This window comes from Peromyscus californicus, unplaced genomic scaffold (genome assembly GCF_007827085.1).
Source record: "Peromyscus californicus insignis strain IS unplaced genomic scaffold, ASM782708v3 Scaffold_19__1_contigs__length_69161282, whole genome shotgun sequence".
Classification (NCBI taxonomy): Eukaryota; Metazoa; Chordata; class Mammalia; order Rodentia; family Cricetidae; genus Peromyscus; species Peromyscus californicus.
In genome coordinates, this window is record NW_026294491.1 from 58,588,060 (window position 1) to 58,609,765 (window position 21,706).

Genomic DNA, 21,706 nt, shown 5'->3' on the forward strand with positions numbered 1-21,706 from the left:
AGCAGATGACTTCATTTGGGCAACGTACACCAAGAAAGCTTTTCCACTGAGAATTTAATCCTATGAATCCTGAGTATAAACACCAGCAAATGACACCCATTACTAATCGGTATATCAGGGGCCAACTTATTTTCTCATGCACAAAATACTCAGTGAGTCAAAGTTCCCTGCAATGTAGCTGACCATCAAAGTCCATCATAAACACATACTCTTATAGCCACACAGCTGTTGTTTCCTAAGAGTTCATGCCATTGGTGTTCCATGAGAGTCCCTCTCTTGGGTGAGCATGAAAAGTTTTGCTGATATAGCTAAGTAAGTACTTGGTACAGCCACCAGCAACTAACAGACACAATGGCAGAGCTGTCGCACCTCTTAGAAATAGTGGAAGTTCTAAGGGGTTTGTTTGCAGAGGACCCCTTTCTAGATACTTCCCTGTAGTCAGACTTTTTTGGACCACAAGCTCTCAGATAATGACACAGAGACTTATTAAGTATGAAAGCTTGGCCTTAGCTTAGGCTTGTCCCTAAATATCTCTTAAAACTCAAATTAACTCATTTATATTAATCTACATTCTGCTGTGTGGCTTGTTACCTTTTCTCCATATTGTACGTTTGACTTCCTCTACATCTTGCTGGTGAATCTCTGCCTCTCAGATTCTTTGCCTGAGTTCCTCTCTCTCTCTCTCTCTCTCGAAGTCCTACCTATCCTCTCCTACTTAGCTATTGGCCATTTAGCTCTTTATTAAACTAATCAGAAGGTGCCTTAGGCAGGTGAGTTAAAACAGAGACACATCTTTACAGTGTACAAAAAGATTATCCCACAACATTTCCCCCTTTTTGTCTAAATAAAAAGGAAAAGTTTTTAACTCTAACATAGTAATTCACAATGTCTAGTCCATTTGTATTTGGCAAATTCAAAGAAAGTACTTTATTATCTATCCTATCTTGGTGAGTACAAAGTTCTATATCTAAGCCTTTTTTTTTATTATAACTAGTATTACCCTCCTAAAAATAACCTTTTAGAACTTAAGCTATTTTCTTAAACAACTTAAGTTTTTATGTTTCTCAAGCTTTATAAAGTTCACATCTCTTTTACGAATTTCTTTTTTGAATTTGGTAACAATGAAAATAGTAAAACTATAACTATCTAATCTTCAACCCCAACAGAGACCTGAGAAGGATAAAATATTACCTGAGTAAACAGGAAGTGCAGAACAAGCAACTTCCAAAGCTATAGAAATTACAGAGACAGCTGGCTGCCTGGACAGTCACCCAAGGTTCCTCTGCAATGTAGGGGCATCCATCTTTGACCTATAGGTCTAGAATATCTGACAGACTTTTCTGTGAAGCAGGAATTTTGAAGGACTGGCCTACCTTGTCTTGGCAAAATTTGGCAATTGACTTCCTTTGTGTCTTGCTTGTCTAATTTGGACAGCATATTGTCAGCAGTTGAGGCAAGGACAGTTTCTTGCCCAGTAGCTAGCTTTGACACATTGAAAGCAAACTCCATATGGAGTTTCTTCAATGCCCATCATCTTCTCTGAAGTAGATTGGTGCTGCCAGAAGCAGACATATATCACTGTCATGAAAAGCTTTACGTTATTAAAACATCTTAAATGCCATGTTCTATAGATCTCTGAAGTTTTTGAAGACCATCTATCTATCTAAAACATATCTCTGTTTAACCTTGAAAACATACCTAATATGACTACAAGTTTGATTGTTACAAATGACTACTAACCCGCATTTCTTAATTATCCCAAGCAGTTTGTAATAATAGCTTTCAAGGACTAGAACTTTTATATTTTTAAATGAGCTGCATAGGTACAATACCTTAAACAAGAGTAGAAACATATATACAGTATGTTATAACAAAAATAACCTTAAACTTGTATCAATATACAAAAATGCATGCCAATGTAAATATTTGAGACTAATAGTTGCTTATTAGTTTAAAAATAGATTCAATAATCTACCCTTTTATCCTATCTTTCCTATATCCCCCCTTTTTCTTTTCATAAAGGGATCCCTGAATCTAACCTCCTTTGCTTAGTTTCATCCCTGACAATAACAAATTGCACCTAACCCCCCCTAAACAATGGCAAGCATCCTTAACCCACCGAATGACCAAAATCCACCTACCCCACCTCTTGGAAATGTGGGTGGTTTGTTCTTAAAATTACTTCTGTTGTCTGGGGGTTGACAGCATCTTTAGGGGACCCTGAGAAAATTGGGTAATGGTCAAGTACTGGAAGAGGTAGCTGTATCATTTGTTGTTCAGTCTCTGTGTGATGGGAAAGTGTAGGGCTTATCTGAAGTCCTGGCTGGAGTAGTCTGTGAGGCTGGACCGTCTCTGCTAACAGCTTTGAAGTTGTTATGGATGCAAATTTTTGAAGAAACTTCAACAGAGGCATTCTGAGAAACTGGATCACCTGGGCTACTTGTCTTTATTGGTGTCTGGTCTTTTTTTTTTTTCTGAAAACACACAAACTTTTAAAGGTAACATACATATCTGCACTAACACAAGTATGGAATATGCAGTGTGTACAAGTCAGCTAAAGATGATTCTCTGCTTTATGTTTGAGCAGGTAAAAGGCATCTGTCAACTTTATAAGACCATTTGAACTATATAACCAAACTGTAATATAAATCTCCATGCTACATGAAAGGATGGCATGTAATAAAAAGTCATGAGGACTTGGTAGCCAACAAAATGTATCATGTCTCATTTGGGTTCTGAGTTGTTCCCATGTCCAGGGATCAGCTTACATCACCTTTCTTGGAGTTGTTTTCTTTGGTTTGTTCCTATATGTTTGCAGCCAAGATTTTCAGGAGGTCTCCTCCCTGGTCAAATCTGATCTTTATTAATTTTGATGGAATCCATAGCTTTTTGTTTCCTTTGGAAACAAAGGCATAACCACTCCCCCAACACAACACATTTCGTAACTTCCATTCTGAAGTTAAGGCATTCTTAAAATATACAGGCTGGTTTAATTTAGTAGTTTTTTTTTTTCCACAATCCAATGTCTCTTAGCAGCTGTTGTTTTTTTGTTCATTAGCATTTAAAAAATAAGAATTAGTTAAGCATTATATAGGGTCCAAACTCCCTGTGTCATATTTCCCATTCTCATGTGGCTTATTCTTTTTTTGTTACTTTACTCTCTAAAGATTTTATTATTTTTAAACTATTTTTTATGACTGTCTATACCCATTTTCTTCATTTTCTTTTCTTTCTTCTGCACCTAAGCACATTTTCAAGTATACTGTACCTGTTCAGAGGTTTTCTTGGTCCGGACCTAGCCTTTTTTTTTTTTTTTTTTTTTTTTTTGCAGCTTTCTGATCCTGTGAGCCAAGCCTTAAAGGGCCAGGCTACCTGCTGTGACTGACCCTACAGGAAGGGGTGGTTGCATATGAACAGTTACAAGCTTGCTAGAGAAACTGAGGAGTATGCACACATGGCTCTGGGAAAATGTTGCAAAGCCCTTATGTGTATGCAGGCTCCTTCTGTGGCTCTGTTTAGCACATGGCACTGGTGGCTGGCTCTGCCCCACTCAGGTCCACGAGAGCCTGCAGGCACTCGCTGGGAGCCCTGTCTACCCACCCCAGCTCTGGGAAGTTGCTGGGCTGAGCTGCGTGCAACAGGCATTTCTACCTATTCTCCCATGGAGTAGCATGCCTCCCATGGAGTAGCATGCCTCCCATGGAGTAGCATGCCAGCTGCTCACGGGCCCCATGCTTGGATATATGGGCCTCCACATTGGATGCCAATGTAGTCAGGTCTTTCTCCAGACCGCCAGCTTCCAAATAATGACACAGAGACTTTTTATTAAGTATGAAAGTTTGGCCGTAGCTTAGGCTTGTTCCCAACTAGCTCTTAAAACTTAAATCAACCCATTTATATTTATCTATGTTCTGTCACGTGGCTTGTTACCCTTCCTGAGTACTTTCTGTCCAACTTCCTCTGTTCTCATTGGTGAATCTCTGCCTCTTGGATTTTTCCCAGAGTTTCTCTCTCTGCCAGGAAGTCCTGCCTATCCTCTCCTGCTTAGCTATTGGCAGTTCAGCTCTTTATTAAACCAATCAGAAGGTACTGTAGGCAAATAAGGAAGGACTGAGACACATCTTCACACCATGTGATCAAATATCCTGCAGCATTTCCCTATAGCATCATAGGAAGGGAAGAAAGAAAAGTATCTGTCATATAACCATATTCTGTGGGTTGAACACAAATGTTGACTATGTCTGATCTATTTTTAAAAACCTCACTAATTAAAAACCCCAATTAATTCTATTGCTAATGAAGTTCAGGCTTCCAGCAGGAGGCAGCAGTGTGAGCGATCAAACTTCTTTAGAAATAGTAGAATGTCAAATGAAGAGCCCTATCATAGTAGACAGGCTCATACTGAGCTATGAGATTCAAGTGGAAGAGAAAGATGGGATTATAAGTGGAGAATTTGCCTTGCATGGGACTCTCTGAGAGCTGGTAATCTTACAAGAAGGGGACATGCTATGTCTGTCTGCCCCCTGGGATGTCCATCAAAGGAAGCTGGCTTTACTTTGTTCCCACACTTATAAGAGGATATCTGCTCAGCTGTACCAAATGCTATGGGTTAAATTCCAAGGCAAAACAACAACTCTGGGACTGGAGAGTTGGCTTAGCAGTTCAGAGTGCTTACTGCTCTTGCAGAGGACATAGGCTCAGTTCTAAGCACCCACCTCAGGTGGTTCACAGCTGCCTATAACCTTAGTTTTCTGGGGTCTGGGCCTCCAAGACCACCTGCACACGTGTGACACATATAAACTCAGGAAAACGCACATACAAATAAATATGTTTAAAGACCTCAGCAAGATTAACAATGATCTATAGCAAGAAATAAATAAATTCTTTGATAAGATGATGTGATAAGAGTGAGGCTTCAATATTTGAAATATGAAAGAGAGTCATTTATCCTTGAATAGAAACTGGTTGTGTGTGTGTGTGTGTGTGTGTGTGTGTGTGTGTGTGTGTGTGTGTGTGTTGTGCAGGGTCAGTGGTGTTTATGTATCCCAGGGCAATGCTAGGGTACAAAGTCATTGATGTGTCCTGCATTACTAATGGAAACCTCACAACTATTGAAAAATACCTTAAAAGTGTGGACTCAGCTAATATAGATTAGTAGTAGTTAGTCAACCGATTTAACAGCTCCTGAGCAATCAACATTAACATGATTACTCACTGACACAGTGACTACTTGTTGAATGGATGCTATGCTCACTGTAGGGTTCTGAACATCACCTTTGGAAAGCAATCAGATGAAGCTCCTTCCTCCACAGAAGGGGTTCTAACCCGTGTTCTAACTCAGGTCACTTTGTTCAAAACTACAGGTTCAAGGATAGGAAATGTTCCCAAACAGCTTACTGTGGTTGGGGGGATTAGATATGGCAGGATACAAAGCTAGCCCTGGTCTAGAAACGGGGCTCAGCAGGTAGAGGCACTTGCTGTGGCAGCCTGATGATCTGAGCCCAGGCGCAAGGACCCACAGGAGGTGGAAGGTCAGGACTGGCTACCAGAGGTGTCGTCCGACCTTCACATGCTTGTGCCTTCCTATATGCTTGTATGCACACACAAACACTTAATACAACCCCTAGCCCTTCTTAAAGGAAGTTGGCACATGGTAAGCGAGAGGACTTACATGTAGAATAACTTCCATAACATGGGAATAATCAATGTAAAAACATTCAAGAAAGTATGTCTTCTTGGGGTATGGTCCTGTTAATCTGCAAAGAAAAAAAAAAGCTCCCCTAGGAATCATAGGAATGCAACGTACATATTTGTTAATATTAAGGCTACTGCTATTTGGGATTTGTGAGCTGTGAGTACATTCATTCCTATGTATTTATCATGCAGATATTATAATTCTTATGGTTAGATATTAGTAAATTATTTTTGCATAATCTTGCATTTGAGAAGGGGCATAAACAGCTTTTACACATTCATGCATAGAAACAGCACAGTACTTTTGAAAAGTGAGCACACTCTTCATTCACTTACTGGTCAGTGAATGAAATAACACGTTATTCTGAGGAATGTGTTCTGTGAATAAGTGTGTCTCTTAAATTCCATTAGTTAAATATAAGTAAATGAAAACATTCATTGGTTTAACATTTCTCTAACATTTGGAAATGCATCCTAATATTTTTACAAAGTGTGGACATGTCTGTTAGGGTCTATAAAAAGGGATTAGGGATGAGGGCAGATGATGGGTAAGTGTCATTAGGTCCAAGGCTCTCAGCCAGGCTGCCAGAACCCCTTTTCTTAGTGCCTTGCTAAGGATCCTTGGCTCATTCAGAAGAACACAGAAGCCACTAAAGAATGGCAGTCATTATTCTCCTGGCCACATAATTCTGATACTAATTATGAGGCTAAGATTTAAGTCTGTTGAGAACTGAACAGATGAGCATGCTTCCAAAACAGAACATGGTCTTTTCTGGGCAAAATTTTCATAAAAGGAGTCTTTTTTTTTTCTTTTCATATGTGAAATAGAACCCCAAGCCCTTTGTGGTGCACAGGATTCAGGGAGAGGGTATTTGTCTACAAAGAGAAAGGAGTCACTTCCAGTGGGGTATGCTCTCTTCTCCAAACCCCTTCCCTGTGGATGTCTCATGTTACCCAGCTGAGTGAGCTACTGAATGCTCTTTAGTTATCTCCATTTTCTCCCAGAAAGAGAGATATGTTCTGTTCAGAAAGAGGCTTTCAGAGACAGGCGTGCTGGTGCATGTCTGTAATCCCTGCTCTTGGGAGATGGAGGGAGGAAGATCAGGAGTTCCAGGCCAGCCTGAGCCATGTGAGACCCTGTCTCAAAATTAAACCCAAGAGAGAGGGTTTCATTCCTCAGAAAATGGGGCTGGAACTGAAGTGCACTAGGCCCCAGTATCAGCCGTTGGCCACTATCTTGTCATGACTTCGTTCCTTCTCACTTTCTGGTAGTCTTAATTTTCACATGGAGAGCCATGGTGTTCTGTGGCTCTGACTCCACCCACTGTACTGATATGGGTCACTGACGCCTCGGTGAATCAGTTCATTCAAACCCAGATCCATCTTTTCCTCCCCATAGAAGTCTAGGTGATGGCAGATGTTTGCAGCAAGAAAGTTAGCTATCAGGATTCCTACTGAGACTTCAAGAGTGGTCACTTCCTCTCAGATGTGATTAAAGAGGCATGTAGACACAGAACTGATAGCATCTGTCCTTTTCTGTTGTGGTTGTTCATTTTAAAAATATATTAAACAGTCATACTTGCATATAATATGTTTGGATCAAACCCACCCCTCATTCCCTTCAATTTCTCTTCTACCCCCCACCACTTCTCCCCTCCAACTTTGTGTCATCCCTCCCCCCTCCTTCCATCTATCCCCTTCTCTCTCCCCATTTCCCTCCCCCCTTTTCCCTTCTTCCTTCCATCCTTCCTTCTTTCCTTCCTCCCTTCCCATTTTCCTTCCTTCCTTCCTTTCATTCATTTAAAAAATACCAGCTGAGTCTGTAGCTAGAGTTTTCCTGCCTGGCCCACAGTCAGGACAAATCTCTCTCACCTGCCAGTCCCACAGCCTCTCAGACCCAACCAAGTAAACACAGAGACTTATATTGGTTACAAACTGTATGGCCGTGGCAGGCTTCTTGCTAACTGTTCTTACAGCTTAAATTAATCCATTTCTATAAATCTATACCTTGCCACGTGGCTCGTAGCTTACCGGCATCTTCACATGCTGTTTCTCATCGTGGCGGCTGGCAGTGTCTCTGACTCAGCCTTCCACTTCCCAGCTTTATTCTCCTCCTTGTCCCGCCTATACTTCCTGCCTAGCCAATGGCCAATCAGTGATTTATTTATTGACCAATCAGCAACACATTTGACATACAGAACATCCCACAGCACTTCCCCTTTTCTTTTTTTTTTCAAAAAGGAAGGTTTTAACCTTAACAAAGTAAAATTACATATAATTTGGGAATTTGGGCGTAGCTTCTCTTACTACTTCCTGCTGGAAGGGGGCGCTGTATCTTATGGGGACACAAAGAAAATTTTAGGATTATGGAATAGTCCATGAGGGTGTATCGTCTGAGCCAGTTGCCTTCAAACCATTCTGGATGTTGGATCATCTGGGCCATGGTGTCATCGGAGACCTTTCAGGGGGTCTTGGCTGGTCAAACCTGATGTATCTTAATCTGGAACAAATCCATAGCCTCTGACTTTCTGTGGGAGCAAAAGCAGAGTCTCCTTTCCAAAGCAACACATCCTTACATCCAAATTTTGAAGTCAAGGTATCTTTAAAATACACATATTGGTTTAACTCAACATCTTTTACAATCAAATGTTTTTCTGCAGTTAAAAATCCCAAAGACAACACAATCCAGATTCTCTGTGTAATATTCATCTTCACGTGGCTTATTTTTTATATTAATTTTACTGTCTCTTTAAAGACTTTATTTTTTAAAACTATGTATTTGTTTATATAACTGTATATATCACCTTTTTTGTCTCTTCCAAGCCTACGTATATTTTACACACATTGTAAACTATTACATCTGAATCTGTCTTATTGTGAATCTATTGCTTTAAACTGCAGCATTTATAAGACTGAAACGGCGCTATGGCTGTTGGCTCCGCCCACCTCAGCTTCCCAACATGGCGGTGGTAGTTTACCACCAGTTCTGGGAGCTATCATGGGTCTATGCTTTTATCCAAGCAGCATGTAGCCCAGAAACTACTTTTTTTGGTTTGTACTAGCAAAGGCTAAATCCACCACACAGCTTAATGTGCCACTTGCAGAGGCCTCATTCCCGCCATACTGCAGGTCAAGCACGCACGCCAGGAACCCACAAGTAGCTCAAACCAGCAGCTGCCGCTCATTTGAGAGAGACAATTAGGAACTGTTTTTAGCTCCGTCTTAGAATCTTTTTTCTCAGTTTTTAGGTGGAAACTCTTGCCACCACGTTGGACGCCATTTATAGCTAGAGTTTTCCTGCCTGGCCCATGGTCAGGACAAATCTCTCTCACCTGCCAGTCCCACAGCCTCTCAGACCCAACCCAAACACAAAGACTTATATTGGTTACAAACTGTATGGCCGTGGCAGGCTTCTTGCTAACTGTTCTTACAGCTTAAATTAATCCATTTCTATAAATCTATACCTTGCCATGTGGCTCGTGGCTTACTGACATCTTCACATGCTGTTTGTCATCGTGGCGGCTGGCAGTGTCTCTGACTCAGCCTTCCACTTCCCAGCTTTATTCTCCTCCTTGTCCCACCTATACTTCCTTCCTGGCCACTGGCCAATCAGTGATTTATTTATTGACCAATCAGCAACACATTTGACATACAGAACATCCCACAGCACAGTCTATGTAGTGCTGCCTGTATGTGCCTGGGTATTAGATCTACTGGAGCATGGGTATCTATTCAAGGATCGCATCCCTGAAGAAAACTGGTTCAATTGTCCCTTTTCCAGCAGCTTCCATTACCAGTAGCTCCTCACACAGAGGTGGGGTTGGATGGGGAGACCTTCATGAGTCCCTCTAGTACCCTTGCTGGGGTTTGGACTGGCTTGATCTTGTGCAGATCTTGGCATTCAGTCCCAGCCACTGTGAGTTCACGTGTGCCAGCTGCACTCTGCGTAGGATTCTATGCTGAAGCCGTCCTGGCCCTTGACTCTTGTTGGTTGGGAGAGTTTTAACTACTGCTGTCTCTTTGGTGGTTATGTGTCTGTTTAAATTATTTATTTCATCTTGACTAACTTTGGTAGGTCAGCTAAATTTAGAAATTGGTTTCTTGTAGCTTTTCCAGTTCAGTAACACTAACTTTTTTTCTTTCAAAATTGGAGAGCAGTATTATAAATATATCTTTTCCCCTTTCACAAAAAGTCATAAACTCATTTTTCCATTTAAAATTAATTTTGTAAGCTATTAGAACAGCCATGATTATAGATAAGTAGAAAGAAGAAAAATACCTGCACAGTAATCTGCACCATCTCTCAATACCCAGCAATGTTTTGGTGTATTACTTTTATACTTTTAATTTGGTATATTGTAGGTATTTGATGTTATTTTGTGAACAAAGTTTGTCCTTATGATTGTCTGAATTTCCTCAATGTCTGTTGTAATGACTCACTTTTCATTTCACATTTTATTAATTTTGTTCTTTTCAATTTGGCCAAAGTTTTATTAATCTTTTTAAAGTCTCAACTCTTCGCTTAATTGATTATTTGTATGTTTTCTTTTCTTTTTCATTAATTTTGTCATCCCTGACTTTGAATGTCTCTTCCCATCTTCTCTTTTTGTTTGTTTTCCTTTACCCAAAGCCTTCAGGTGCATCATTAAGTAATCTCAACTCTTCTCAAACTTGTTCAAAACATGGAGAGAGAATTTCCTAACTCATCTGATGAGGTCAGCACTACCACAGTCAACTCCACACAGAAATACCACAAAGCAAACATTAATTAGATAGAACAACATTTCTTATGAATAATTGATGTAAAAAGCCTGGAGTGATGGCTCAGTGGTTAGGACTTGTTCCTCTTGAAGAGGGCCCAGATTCATTGCCCAGCACCCAGGTGGTAGCCAACAACTCTAGTTCCAGAAGATCCCATGCCGCCTTTTGGCCTCAGCTGCCACTGCACATGTGTGATGCAAACATGCATTCAGGCAAAACAGAAACATCCATACATTAAAAAAAAATAAAAATTAAATAATTACTTTTGAAAAAAAACACATTCTTAAAAATAAATCTCAATAAAATGCCAGAACTGCATTCAGCAGCATTCCTTGGGGTGGGCTGGACATGGTGGTGCATGGCTTTAACTCTGGCATTTGGGAGGCAAAGGCAGACAGACCTCTGTGATTTGGAGGCCAGACTGCTCTATATAATAAGAACTTGTCTCAAGAAAAAGAAAAAAAAAGAAGAGAGAGAGAGAGAGAGATTAGGGCCAGCAAGATGGCTCAGTGAGTAAAGGCACATTCAGTGCAGACCAAACTCCAGTCCTCCGAAAGAACAGCAAGTCCTCTTACCCTGTGCATGATTTCTCACCCCCTCCTCACTCCCACACCATTCTTACCATCATATCCTCTTCCATTTGATTTTCCTCACTCAGCACAAAGTGTTTACCTTCCATCTTCCTGTCTGTGCCTACTGTTATCCCCAGTTAAAAGCCTGGTGCCTCAGCCAAATCCTTTCATGGATTCTTTGTCATTTGGACGCTGGGCACTAAAATTCAGAGCAATGGTAAGTCTACACCTGCCAGGGTGCGTTCCTCCCTTCTCTTCACTAAATTCCTCTAGATGATCAATGTCCAAGTTGTGGGCTTCACAACACCAGTGGAAAAACTACCTAGAAACCTGCACGAAACACAGAGCTTGTATCTTATCCCCTTCCTCTGGAGTCGGAAACCCCAGGGTAAGGTGCAGTGAGCTCTGCCTTCCCCGTCCTCCCAGGATATTCTGACAGATGCTGCCGGTGGAGAACCGAGTCTGGGTTATTTTGCCTCCTGCCACATACTTGATTTTTACCCTCCTCCAAGATTTCCTAAGAGGATGAGATTGTGGGGAAGCGCCTCCCCTTGAACTTGAAGAGCTATGCTTCAATGCATGATACCTCTGAAACTATGCCTGCCTGCTGCCATCTCCGAATTCCAGGGCAAGAGCATTCTATTGTCATGAGCTGCAGCTGGTAGCAACCAGGCATGCACGGCAGAGCTCCTGCTCCTGGCAGCGGGGATGATTTTCCAGCCGTCCCTGGCATCGCCGGCAATGACTTCTAGGAGAGGGAAAAGGAGAGGTTTTTCCTCTTCAAAAGTCAGGGAGAAGCCAGATGTGGTGACACACACCTGTAATCCAAGTATGCAGGAGACAGAAGAGGTTCGGGGACAGCCTGGGCTTACGTATGGGGTTCTAGGACTTCTTGGGCTTGAAACTGACAGCAACAAAAACAACAGCAACGATAAAAGTTCGTTCAAAATCAAAATATCCGAAATGGAAATCAGTAATTCCACCCAATCCTAGCTCTCCGTAAGCATTCCTTTTCTTTGACATACATTGCTATCCTCCGAGACACCCTGTGGTCTCAGGTTGTCTTTTGCCCACCCCACCCCGACTCTGGCACCCTACCTGCGTTCTCTCCTGTGGAACCAGCTTCTCAGGTGATAGTTTGTGTCAGCTGCCCTGGCTCCCCACTCATTCCCTTTCATCCATCTTTAGTATGCACTGATGAATTTTCCTGAAATTGGTCTGTGAATGCCGCTGATTAGGCTCTGATTAGGAGCCTGACACCAGTGCTGGAAATCAGACCCTTACCTGTCAGGACTCCTGGTTCTCTGTTAATGTGACCCCAGCTGTATCTTTGGAAGCCCCTGGTGACCCTCCCCCAGGGGTTATCCCGCTGTATCCAGACCCCCATGTTCCCTGTTCTTGGTGCTCTGAAAGGCTTTCAGTCACCATGCCTGCATACTTAAAGCCTGCTCTTCCTGAAGATCTAGCTCAGGTTTGCCTTCAGAACATCCAGGTCACTGCTCTCTAGGTCCCAGATCTCTGCAGCGTCTTTGTGCCCACATTCACCATATCCCCTTTTGCCCTAGTTGTTACCACTTCCTTCTCACCCCATTCAGTCTTGGCAGCCTCGCTGGGACCTCATTTTTCCCAAAGCCCCTGCAGCTGTGTCCTGACGAGTATTTACAGTTGGGGAAAATCCACAAGTGCTGAGTATCTAAGGAATTTTCAACATGTTTGCGTTTTAGTGAGTTTTCTTTCTAGATGTGCACTTTTGTTCCTGTAAGTGTAAAAACTGAATCTGTTATAAATAACACACCTCATTATTTTCACTATTTTGACATTGGAAGTGTTGGGAAAACATTCTTAGCATGAACATAGCTCAGCTGGCTTCTGACGAACTCTGAAAAAAAAATACTGAGTGCCGCAGATGGCCAGATTCTAGTGTTAGCCATGGAAGAAAACTCAACATTGCAGTAAATGCCTCAAACTTTTATTTTGCCATTGCCAAAAATTTACCTCCAGTGGGTACTTGAGAATGTGCAAATATTTAAATTTGGGTAAAATCATATTTTCATAGCTTTTCCTTTAGCTAAGATACAATGTAACATTTTGATTTACTTTTGTTTATGCATGTGTGCATGCGCCTGTTTATCTTCTGGCTTCTGAGAGCACATTCACATGCACACAGACATACAGATACAGACACAGACATACCTACATAGACAAATTAAGATAAAATACATCTGAAAAGACGTAGATTTTCATTTGTGTTCACCTACTGACTAAGCATTTATCCATCTTCTAAAGCAACTGAGCCATCCCAGGCACCCAGTGGACTATGTGGTATTAAGAAAGACTGAGGTATTCGTGCGTCTTTTAGAGACAAGTAATTGCCTTATGTTTTTATCTTCAGGTGGTTTGCTCTGTTAGAGATCCAAATATGCATTATCTTAGTGCTTTATAAATATGACTGCACTCTTCTGGACCCATTACCAAAGCAGGTAAGTGCTTGTAGAATTTCAAACAATATCGTGACTTCAGATTTGATATAAACTTTAAACATGGGTTTCGATACTAGCCACGTGTTGAGTGAATCCCTTAAATTTGACCTTGGCTCCATTTACAGAGGTCTGCTGTAGGTCTATAAATGAACTCTTTGTCTTGAGTGTCGTCATAGCCCTTGGTCCAATCAGAAGGTGACCGGATGCAGGGAATCTTTATTTTCTTCACTATCTCCCTGTAAAGACAGTGAGCACAAAGAAAGAGGCTGAGACTTCTTCTCCCTCACCACTGAGGCTGTCTGTCACTTAGCTCTATGTAGACGCAGTGGCTCCTGAAGGGACCGGAGCCTCAGAGTTCCTGGATCCTGGAAGGTTTGCAGAGCATGGGTTGTTCACTCTCCTCCCTAGGGCTCCCGATCCAATGGTTCTGGGAAAGGGCTCCACGTCTGCATTTCTGACAAGTTACAGGTGTGCCTGTTACTGCTGGTAGCCTGGGTACCACGCTTTAGAGAGCACTGCTGTAAGGAGTGAGGAAAAGTCCAATTTCATCCCAAATGTGTGAAGACCTGCTTGGACTGGATGAAGGGTGCTATTTCAACAGCCTGAGGCTCTGAGGTCACATCAGAGCTATTCACTAAGACCGTTTGTATTTAATGTAGGAAGGAGTAAATGAAACTCCTTGTGTTCTTCTTCTTTTTTTTTTCTTTTTCGAGACAGGGTTTCTCTGTGTAGCTTTGGCGCCTTTCCTAGAACTCACTCTGTAGCCCAGGCTGGCCTTGAACTCACAGACATCTGCCTGCCTCTGCCCCCCCACGTGCTGGGGATTAAAGGCATGCACCAGCACCGCCTGGCTCCTTGTGTTCTTTGAGTGGAAATTATCTAAGTGCGTAAGTGGCTCAGAAAATATGTCACAGATACACACACTTAAGCACTTTCCATTGGTTTCTTTTCCATTTCTCTTTCTCCTAGTTTTTTTTTAATGTTATCAATTCCTTAAGAATCTCATATATTGTACTTTGATCATATTCATCTCTCTCCCTCATCTCCCAGATCCACACCCCATTCTTTATGGACCCAACTTTGTGTCTTTATTTCTTTTTTTAAACCCGTGGAGTTCAGTTAGTGATGCCTATATGCTTTTGGGTGTGGTCATTCGCTGGAGCATGCTAGACCTGCCCAGGGGTCACACCCTTCAAGAGAGCTGTCTTTTAGGAGCAGCTATCAATTACCAGTAGCTTCTCAGCTAGGGGTGGGACTTTGCGCCCATCCCCCACCCCCATGCTAGGGTTTTGTCTGGCTTGAGTGTGCATAGAAGGTGTGCACACTGTCACAACCACTGTCACTTCATATAGGCAACAGCCCCACTCTGTCTAGAAAGCAGAGTCTTCTTATAGTCACCTACCACCTCTGGCTCTTATGCTCTTTCCACCAACGGCAGCCCTCGGGGCCAGCCCACCTGCACCCACACTGCCCAGGCAAGGTGCAGGGCTCTTTCTCCTGAGTGCTGTCATTGGTGAGAGGCAGGGCCAGCTCTCCTGCCTGCCACAAGTGGCAAGGGACCAGAGTTGGGGTAAGGGCATCTTTCCCTCACCCATGCCACCAAATGGCAGACGAGGGGGGTGGGATCAGCTCTCCTGCTCTCCTGCCCTCAGGGCCAGCTCACCTGTAACACCCCCCCACCAACAACAACAACAGTGTCAGCTGTACTGTGCTGTCCAGGCAAGGTGCAGGGCCAGTTCCCCTGAGTGGCTGCAGCTGGTGAGAGGCCAGGCCAGCTCTCCCTCCTGCCATAGGTGGCAAAGGGTGGGGCTGGGGGAGGGCATCTCTCCATCGCCCACTCCACCGTATGGCAGATGAGGGGTGGGGCCAGATTGCTCACACAGATTGGTGGGACAAGACTGCCTGTGTCTCTGTCATCAGGGTCAGCTCTATTGTGCTGCTCAGGAGAGGTACAGGGCCACTCTCCCACTCTCGTGACCCGAAGGCCACATATTTCCTCTTTAAGAAATAAATATAATTTCGTTTCTCTCTCATTATGAACCAAATAACAAGGAAACACAGCAAAGCTTTATTTAAGCTACATGCCACACCAGTGGCCCAACGTTGGCAGCCTGGCATCCATCTACAAAACAACTTCAATGTCAGGCACATATTTCACTGGTTCTGGTGGTTTTGTTGCATTCTAACATTTTTAGGGTGCAGATCCTTTTTTTAATTTAAATTTTTTTTTCTCATTTTATATACCAACCCCAGTTCCCCTTTTTCTCCTTCTCCCATCCCCTCAGCTCTCCCCTATCCCACCCCCCCATCTACTCCTCAGAGGGGGTAAGGCCTCCCTTGGGGAGTCAACAAAGTTTGGCATACCAAGTTGAGGCAGAGCCTAGACCCTCCCGCCTACAAGGCATCCCTCCATAGGGAATAGGCTCCCCCAAACCAGTGCATGCATAGGGTACAGATTAGTGCGGGTCCCCTTCTCCTCCTCCACAGCCCATTGGCCCCTGGGCCAAGGGGGCAAAGGAGCAGACGTGACAAGCAGGACCTTGTCCAACCTGTGAGTACGGTGGAGATAGCCCTTTAGGAGATGACTTCAGTGAATCAGCTCAGCGGTATTCCAGAGTGTAGGGAATATATAGGATTGGGAATGACAGCTGGAGAATCACCTAACTTCCATTAAACAGCACATTCCTATCATAAAGTTCCAGTACAAGTCTCAGTTACTGTCATCTGTGGAAGTGCAGTCCTATCCTGAGGCTCCCAGCACAATGTCTAATTATCATGTGGGCAGCAGGGGGACAGCTTCTGCAGGGAACTGTGTCCAGGGTCACACTAGAGAGAAGTCAGGGATCTGGGCCTAGGGACAGTCTCCAAATAAGGTCAGGTAGAGAACAGGGCTTGCGGGGAGGGAGTCGTCCATGTTGCCGAGATTGAAGAGAGTTGCCAGGCCATGGTAGACTGCAACCTCCGACCAGCAGGGCCTCCCAGCACCTTAGAAAACAAAATTTTGTGCATCTCTCCATGGAGAAGTGCATACATTTTCATGTATAACTATGGGTTCAACTTCAGTGGGCTCATGGGAACTATGCAATCCATTCTATCAGCGGAGTTAAGGAATCCATTCTGTGTTCTATTGTGTTCACACTTGAAAATAAAAAAGGCTGATTACCTAAACTGCATCCCCCTCCTTTCTCACTCCTCATTGACCCCAAAGCTCAAGGCTGACAGAGCCTTTTATATCTCTAAACCTTAGAATCCTTTCTGTGTTTTTAGTAGTACACTGTCACCCCTCCCTTTATCCCACAAACTCAGACATTCCTCTTTCCTAAGGAAAAAAGATCCACAAGTGGTGGTCATCCCAATGGTGTGGCTGTGGTCTGTCCACCAGCTCCAGGTATTCCCAAGCACCTGTCACAGGTGCTGATTTTCACTCAGTGACTGAGGTCCAAGCTCCAGAGCCAGGAAAGCGGGGGAGGGTGTTACAGAAGACTGGAAGGTTGAAGAGAATGTAAGGAGTCATCTACAGATAAGAATAATTACCGGCACACAGGTTGGCCTACAGATAAGAATAATTACTGGCACACAGGTTGGCCTGCATAGGCCGCACACAGGTGGGCGGGCACAGGCACACCAGCAGACTCCCACGTAGAGTGCAGGCAGGCAGGAAGGTGGACCAGTTGCTTTTCTGCTGCTGTGATGAAACACCATGACCAAGGCAACTCAATCAAGGGAGTGGGCATCTGGGCGTATGGTTCTGGATGGATAAGGGTCCACGATGGCTTGGAGACGTGGCAGCAAGCCGGAGGCACGGTGGCAGGAAAAGGAAGCTGAGAGTTATGTCTTGAACCACAAGCATGAAGCAGAAGGAGCAAGCTGGAGGTAGGCCAGGCTTTGTGATCTCAGAGTCCACCCCCAGGGACACACTTCCTGTGTGTGAGAAGCAACTACTAACAGGGGTGGGGGGGAGGTCAAGTGTTCCAATACCAAGACTGTGGAGGACTTTTCTCATTGAAACCACCACAGGAGAGGAACGCAAAGGCACTCACCTCCAACCTCAAGGTCGTGCTTCTGTAGAATCACACGAAAGTGGCATTCTATCAGCAACAGTCATGTATCATCACATCCCTGTTTTCCCTTTGGGTTCCCCAGGCATCTGCTGTCAGCCATCGTTAGCCGACTCAGTCCCCTCGATATCTGGTGTCAGCCATGCTTTAGCTGACTCATGCCATATCACTGCCACGTTGTCTGAACATAAAGTGGCACATTTGGCCTTCTGTTTCCTATGCGAGGTGTCATAGCTTTTGAGTCAGGGATGTAGAAAGAGCCTTGTTTATTTTTAGCATGCCCTTCAGCCTGATAGAAGAGTAGGCAGAACACAGGCCTGTGGGCCCAGGTGAGCTATGTGAAGCTGAGAGATTATTAAAATAAGCTGGCTTTCTCTACTCTGCTCTTCCAATGGTAAAGTTGATGCTTGAGGTTTCGAAACTCAGCAATGCAGACATTTCCCACCCTTCCAGCCTCCACTCTGTGCTTTAGAGATCACAATTAGGGAAGACTTAGGACTGAAGCTGTTGGCCTCCATCTCTTAGCTTCTGTGTCTCTTCTACATTTCTGCTTCTAGAGTTGTCTCCATTTGGTGGGTGTCCCCCAGCCAGAAGGGAAATGCCGAATTGAATATAAACGAAGAACATGACGTCCGTTGGGGCTCAAGAGGGTCAGAACCTTCGAGAAGAGTGAAGTAACCCAGCTCCTGCCCTCCGAGCATCTTGACCTGAAGACATCCTGGTGGCACACGTGTTTCTTATCTGAAGACCATGCATCGAATCCCACTGTTAGGAACACGGAAAACCCAATTCAAGGTTTAGAGAGAGGGTTCAAATGATTGTTTAAAAGTTGATTTAAAAAAAGTTGGAATTTGGCTTCATATATGACCATATCAAAAGTTGAAGTAGAAATGTCATTTGAATGGAAATATTGGTACATTAAATTCACTGTGAAGGCAACTTTCTTAAAATTCTATTTTGTTAAAAAAAGAAAGAAAGAAAAAGAAAACTCTAAAGTTTTGGACACTGAAAAAAATTAAATAATGATTTCTAGACATTTTCTATTTTTAAAATGTGATTCTTAACTAGAGGTTGGAAATCTTAGGCTTATTAATGCCAATTGCCGCAGACATGCCTAGTGCTGAGAAGTGTGGAGAAAACGGTAGATTTGTGGCACTTGTGGGGATCGGTTCCCGTCCTGCACTCACCCCTGCACAGACATCATCTTCTCTGGAGGGGTAATCAGTACACATTGATTGAGGGATTGATTCGTATTTTAATTAAGGGAGAAGCACTCTTTTGACTCAAAGTGTCTTCAATGATAGTTCAACAGAGATAATGCACGGTCTTACTGCATCTTGTTAGGCCATGTTCGGTTGATATTCCTGGGAGGTTTGCTCTTTTCTGAAGGGAAATGGAGGAGCAGTGGATCTGGGGAAGGAGGGCACTGGGAGGGGAAACTTCAGTCTGGATTTATTGCATGAGAGATGAATAAATAAAAAGAAAAAAGTAGAAATGCACATTTGATATTGTGTCCTTCAAGTAACTGCAATTGAGTCTGTTACTCACGCCTCAGGACAGTGGAATATTTGCCATGAAGTTCTGGAGAGAAAACCCAGCATGTCCATGGGAATGTATGTTTCTCCTAACAACAAACAATGGTGTCATCATGTATCCCCCAGATTCCAATACAAGTTCTCTTCATCTCCCCTGTTTCACTGTGGCTTTGTAGTACATGCTATTCTCCTGGCCTCTTCCCTTCCCTATCCTGGCCCCAGCTCCTGACACTGGGTGTTGATAGTCATCTTTTCCTTACCAACAAGGACTTGCATCTTTAGAAGACAAGTGAGTGCTTTCAAGAACATTCACTCTTTCCAGTGAGTGAATTGATTTTGAAGGCTAGCTGGCTGCTCAGGCCTTCTCGTTGCAGGCTTGGTGGTCTGGAGAAGGCAGTGCAGAAGTCCACAGCAGCTCAGAGTGTGGCAACCACAGACTGGTGGGTTCTGCTACAATAACAGCTGTCTTCTGAGGGAAGGCCTATTTGCCCCACAGCCAAGGCCCACAATGAAATGCTGTATTTGCATACATTTGCATAAGTTGAACTAAACTGCAGAGCTGGTGTCTCCTTATTCTTGCTTCATAATGGTCAATGTTCGCTAACATGCCTATGTACGTTAAGAACTGTCAAAGACAAGGAAATCTGTTGGTGTTTAGAATAATGAAGAATTAATATTTGGAGGTCCCATGTTTCTTTTATATCTCACTGGGTGTTTATATCATATATAATATTGTATTAACTGGGTTTTCCAGAAGGCAGAGCCTGAGACAGACTAGTATGAAGATAGTTTACTTGGGAAGGAGGAGACAGGGCAGGCAGATAATAAGCCCGAGAGCTGTGTTAGCAGGCTGTGTGTTGTAGCATCAAGGGTCTATGAGGCAGGAGTAACTGAGTGCTTTGGAGAAGTTAACCTGTGCTGAGTTCAGGAGCAAGTGGGTTCTGCAGCTTTGCATGGCCAGAGAAGCTCCAACACAGTGAGCAGGTGAGTCTGAGCTTCTCTGGATTTGCTGAATTCTGTGAACTGAGATTGGGCTGTGGACACCTGGCATGGGGGCACAGTGACATTGGATGTATTCTCCTCCAATCAGCTGGCCCTTTGCTGAGATCCACCACACCACCTTCAAAGTGGTGGCTGCCAAGCAAAGACTTGTTAGGTTTGGCTAAAGCTGCATTCACAGCATTTAAACATGTGCCTAAGGGTTTCTCCACTCATGATGAACCTAAAACCATAATCTACTCATGACCCGCCCTTAGAATGTTTTGCTGCATCTCCGCCAATCCTTAAGTGGCCAGATAAGACAGGTGTGAGCTCTGTCTATACCTATCTTCCATTTTCTGCACATAGCTTTCTTTGGCCACAAATGTAATGTGCTGTGAACTGGTAGGGCACAGATCTGCATGGTTTTCTATACAAACTGCTATCCAATTCTAGTATTGCAAGTCAAACCAAGAGCTACAAAATCATGTTTGATGTCATTTTCTAACGATTTCAGAGCTATTAGAGCAGATGAGGTGCCAGAAAGAAAGTCCTGATAACTCCCAAGTCCTTGAGGGATGCAGGAGAGGCTCTGTTGACCCCTTCCGGGGTCCCTCTGTCTTACAAAGTTGGTTCCATCTTGGCATTGGTGCTCTGTTTGCACTGAGCACCAAATCTTTTTGGCTTCTGTCTTTTGACTTTTGAGTCCAGTGCTTATTTGCACTGTGAAGCGATTGCTGACCATTGGAAGCCCTTGCAGAAACTGGAATAGTTCCAAGATGCATTGAGTCCTGTAAGTAATTGGATTGGATCCAATTGCAGGCCTCTGATGACTGACTGGATGAGACAGATTCTGACAGTAAGTGCACTTTCTGAGGGAAATGCAAACCTTGGCCTTCCAGACTCTGCAGGGACTTTGTATTCTAGCCTCCGTTTCTCCTGAACACGAAGGAATACGACAACCTTGAAAAGCTGGCAAACCAAGAATGTGAATGAGGCCATCAGATCTGCATCTGTGTGCATGGAGTGTGTATGTGTGAGTCTACCAAAATACATGAAGGAGATTCTATTAGGTACTTTTCTGTTGCTGCAATAAAACCTCATGACCAAAGCAACTTATATAAGGAAGAGTTTATTTTGGCTTGTGGTTCCAGAGGGCCGAGTCCATCATGGAAGGGAAGCCTGGCTGCAGGAGCAGGAAGCTGAGGGTTCATATCTTGAACAGCAGACACAAAGCAGAGAGAGTGAACTGCAAGTAGGGTGAGGTTATGAACTCTCAAAGCCTCCTCCCCCCAAGTGACATACTTCCAGCAAATGCTGTACCACTTCCCAAACAGTGCCACCAACTGGTGACCATGTTCAAGTACCTGAGCCCATGCAGGATATGTCTCATTCAAACTGCCACAGAGCTCTGTTTATCTGACTTAAAGGTGAAAAAAAGTGTTTGAATCTAGTTATTAATTATAGAATTTTACATTAGACTTACTAGTTAAACAAGCTTTCCTATACCCTTGATAGATTAGGTCACAAAGATAAGGGTTTAGCCAAGGAGAAAAATGTATAAGAACAAATTCCTTCATCTATATCATCCCTGGGAGTAAAATGAGAGGAAAGAGATTTGTGTCTGA

The 21,706-nt window shown here is 43.5% G+C and overlaps 1 protein-coding gene across 1 annotated transcript in view; it reads left to right on the forward strand.

Moving 5' to 3' along the window:
• LOC128114939 (24-hydroxycholesterol 7-alpha-hydroxylase) overlaps window positions 1-21,335 on the forward strand; it is an 84,561-nt gene extending 63,226 nt beyond the window's left edge. Inside the window, exons 11-12 of the mRNA XM_052745392.1 lie at window positions 13,420-13,507; window positions 18,123-21,335. Of these exons, the coding sequence (XP_052601352.1) occupies window positions 13,420-13,507; window positions 18,123-18,194 (160 nt within the window). The 3' untranslated portion in view covers window positions 18,195-21,335. The remainder of the gene's footprint in view (window positions 1-13,419; window positions 13,508-18,122) is intronic.
• The last annotated feature ends 371 nt before the right edge of the window (window positions 21,336-21,706 follow it).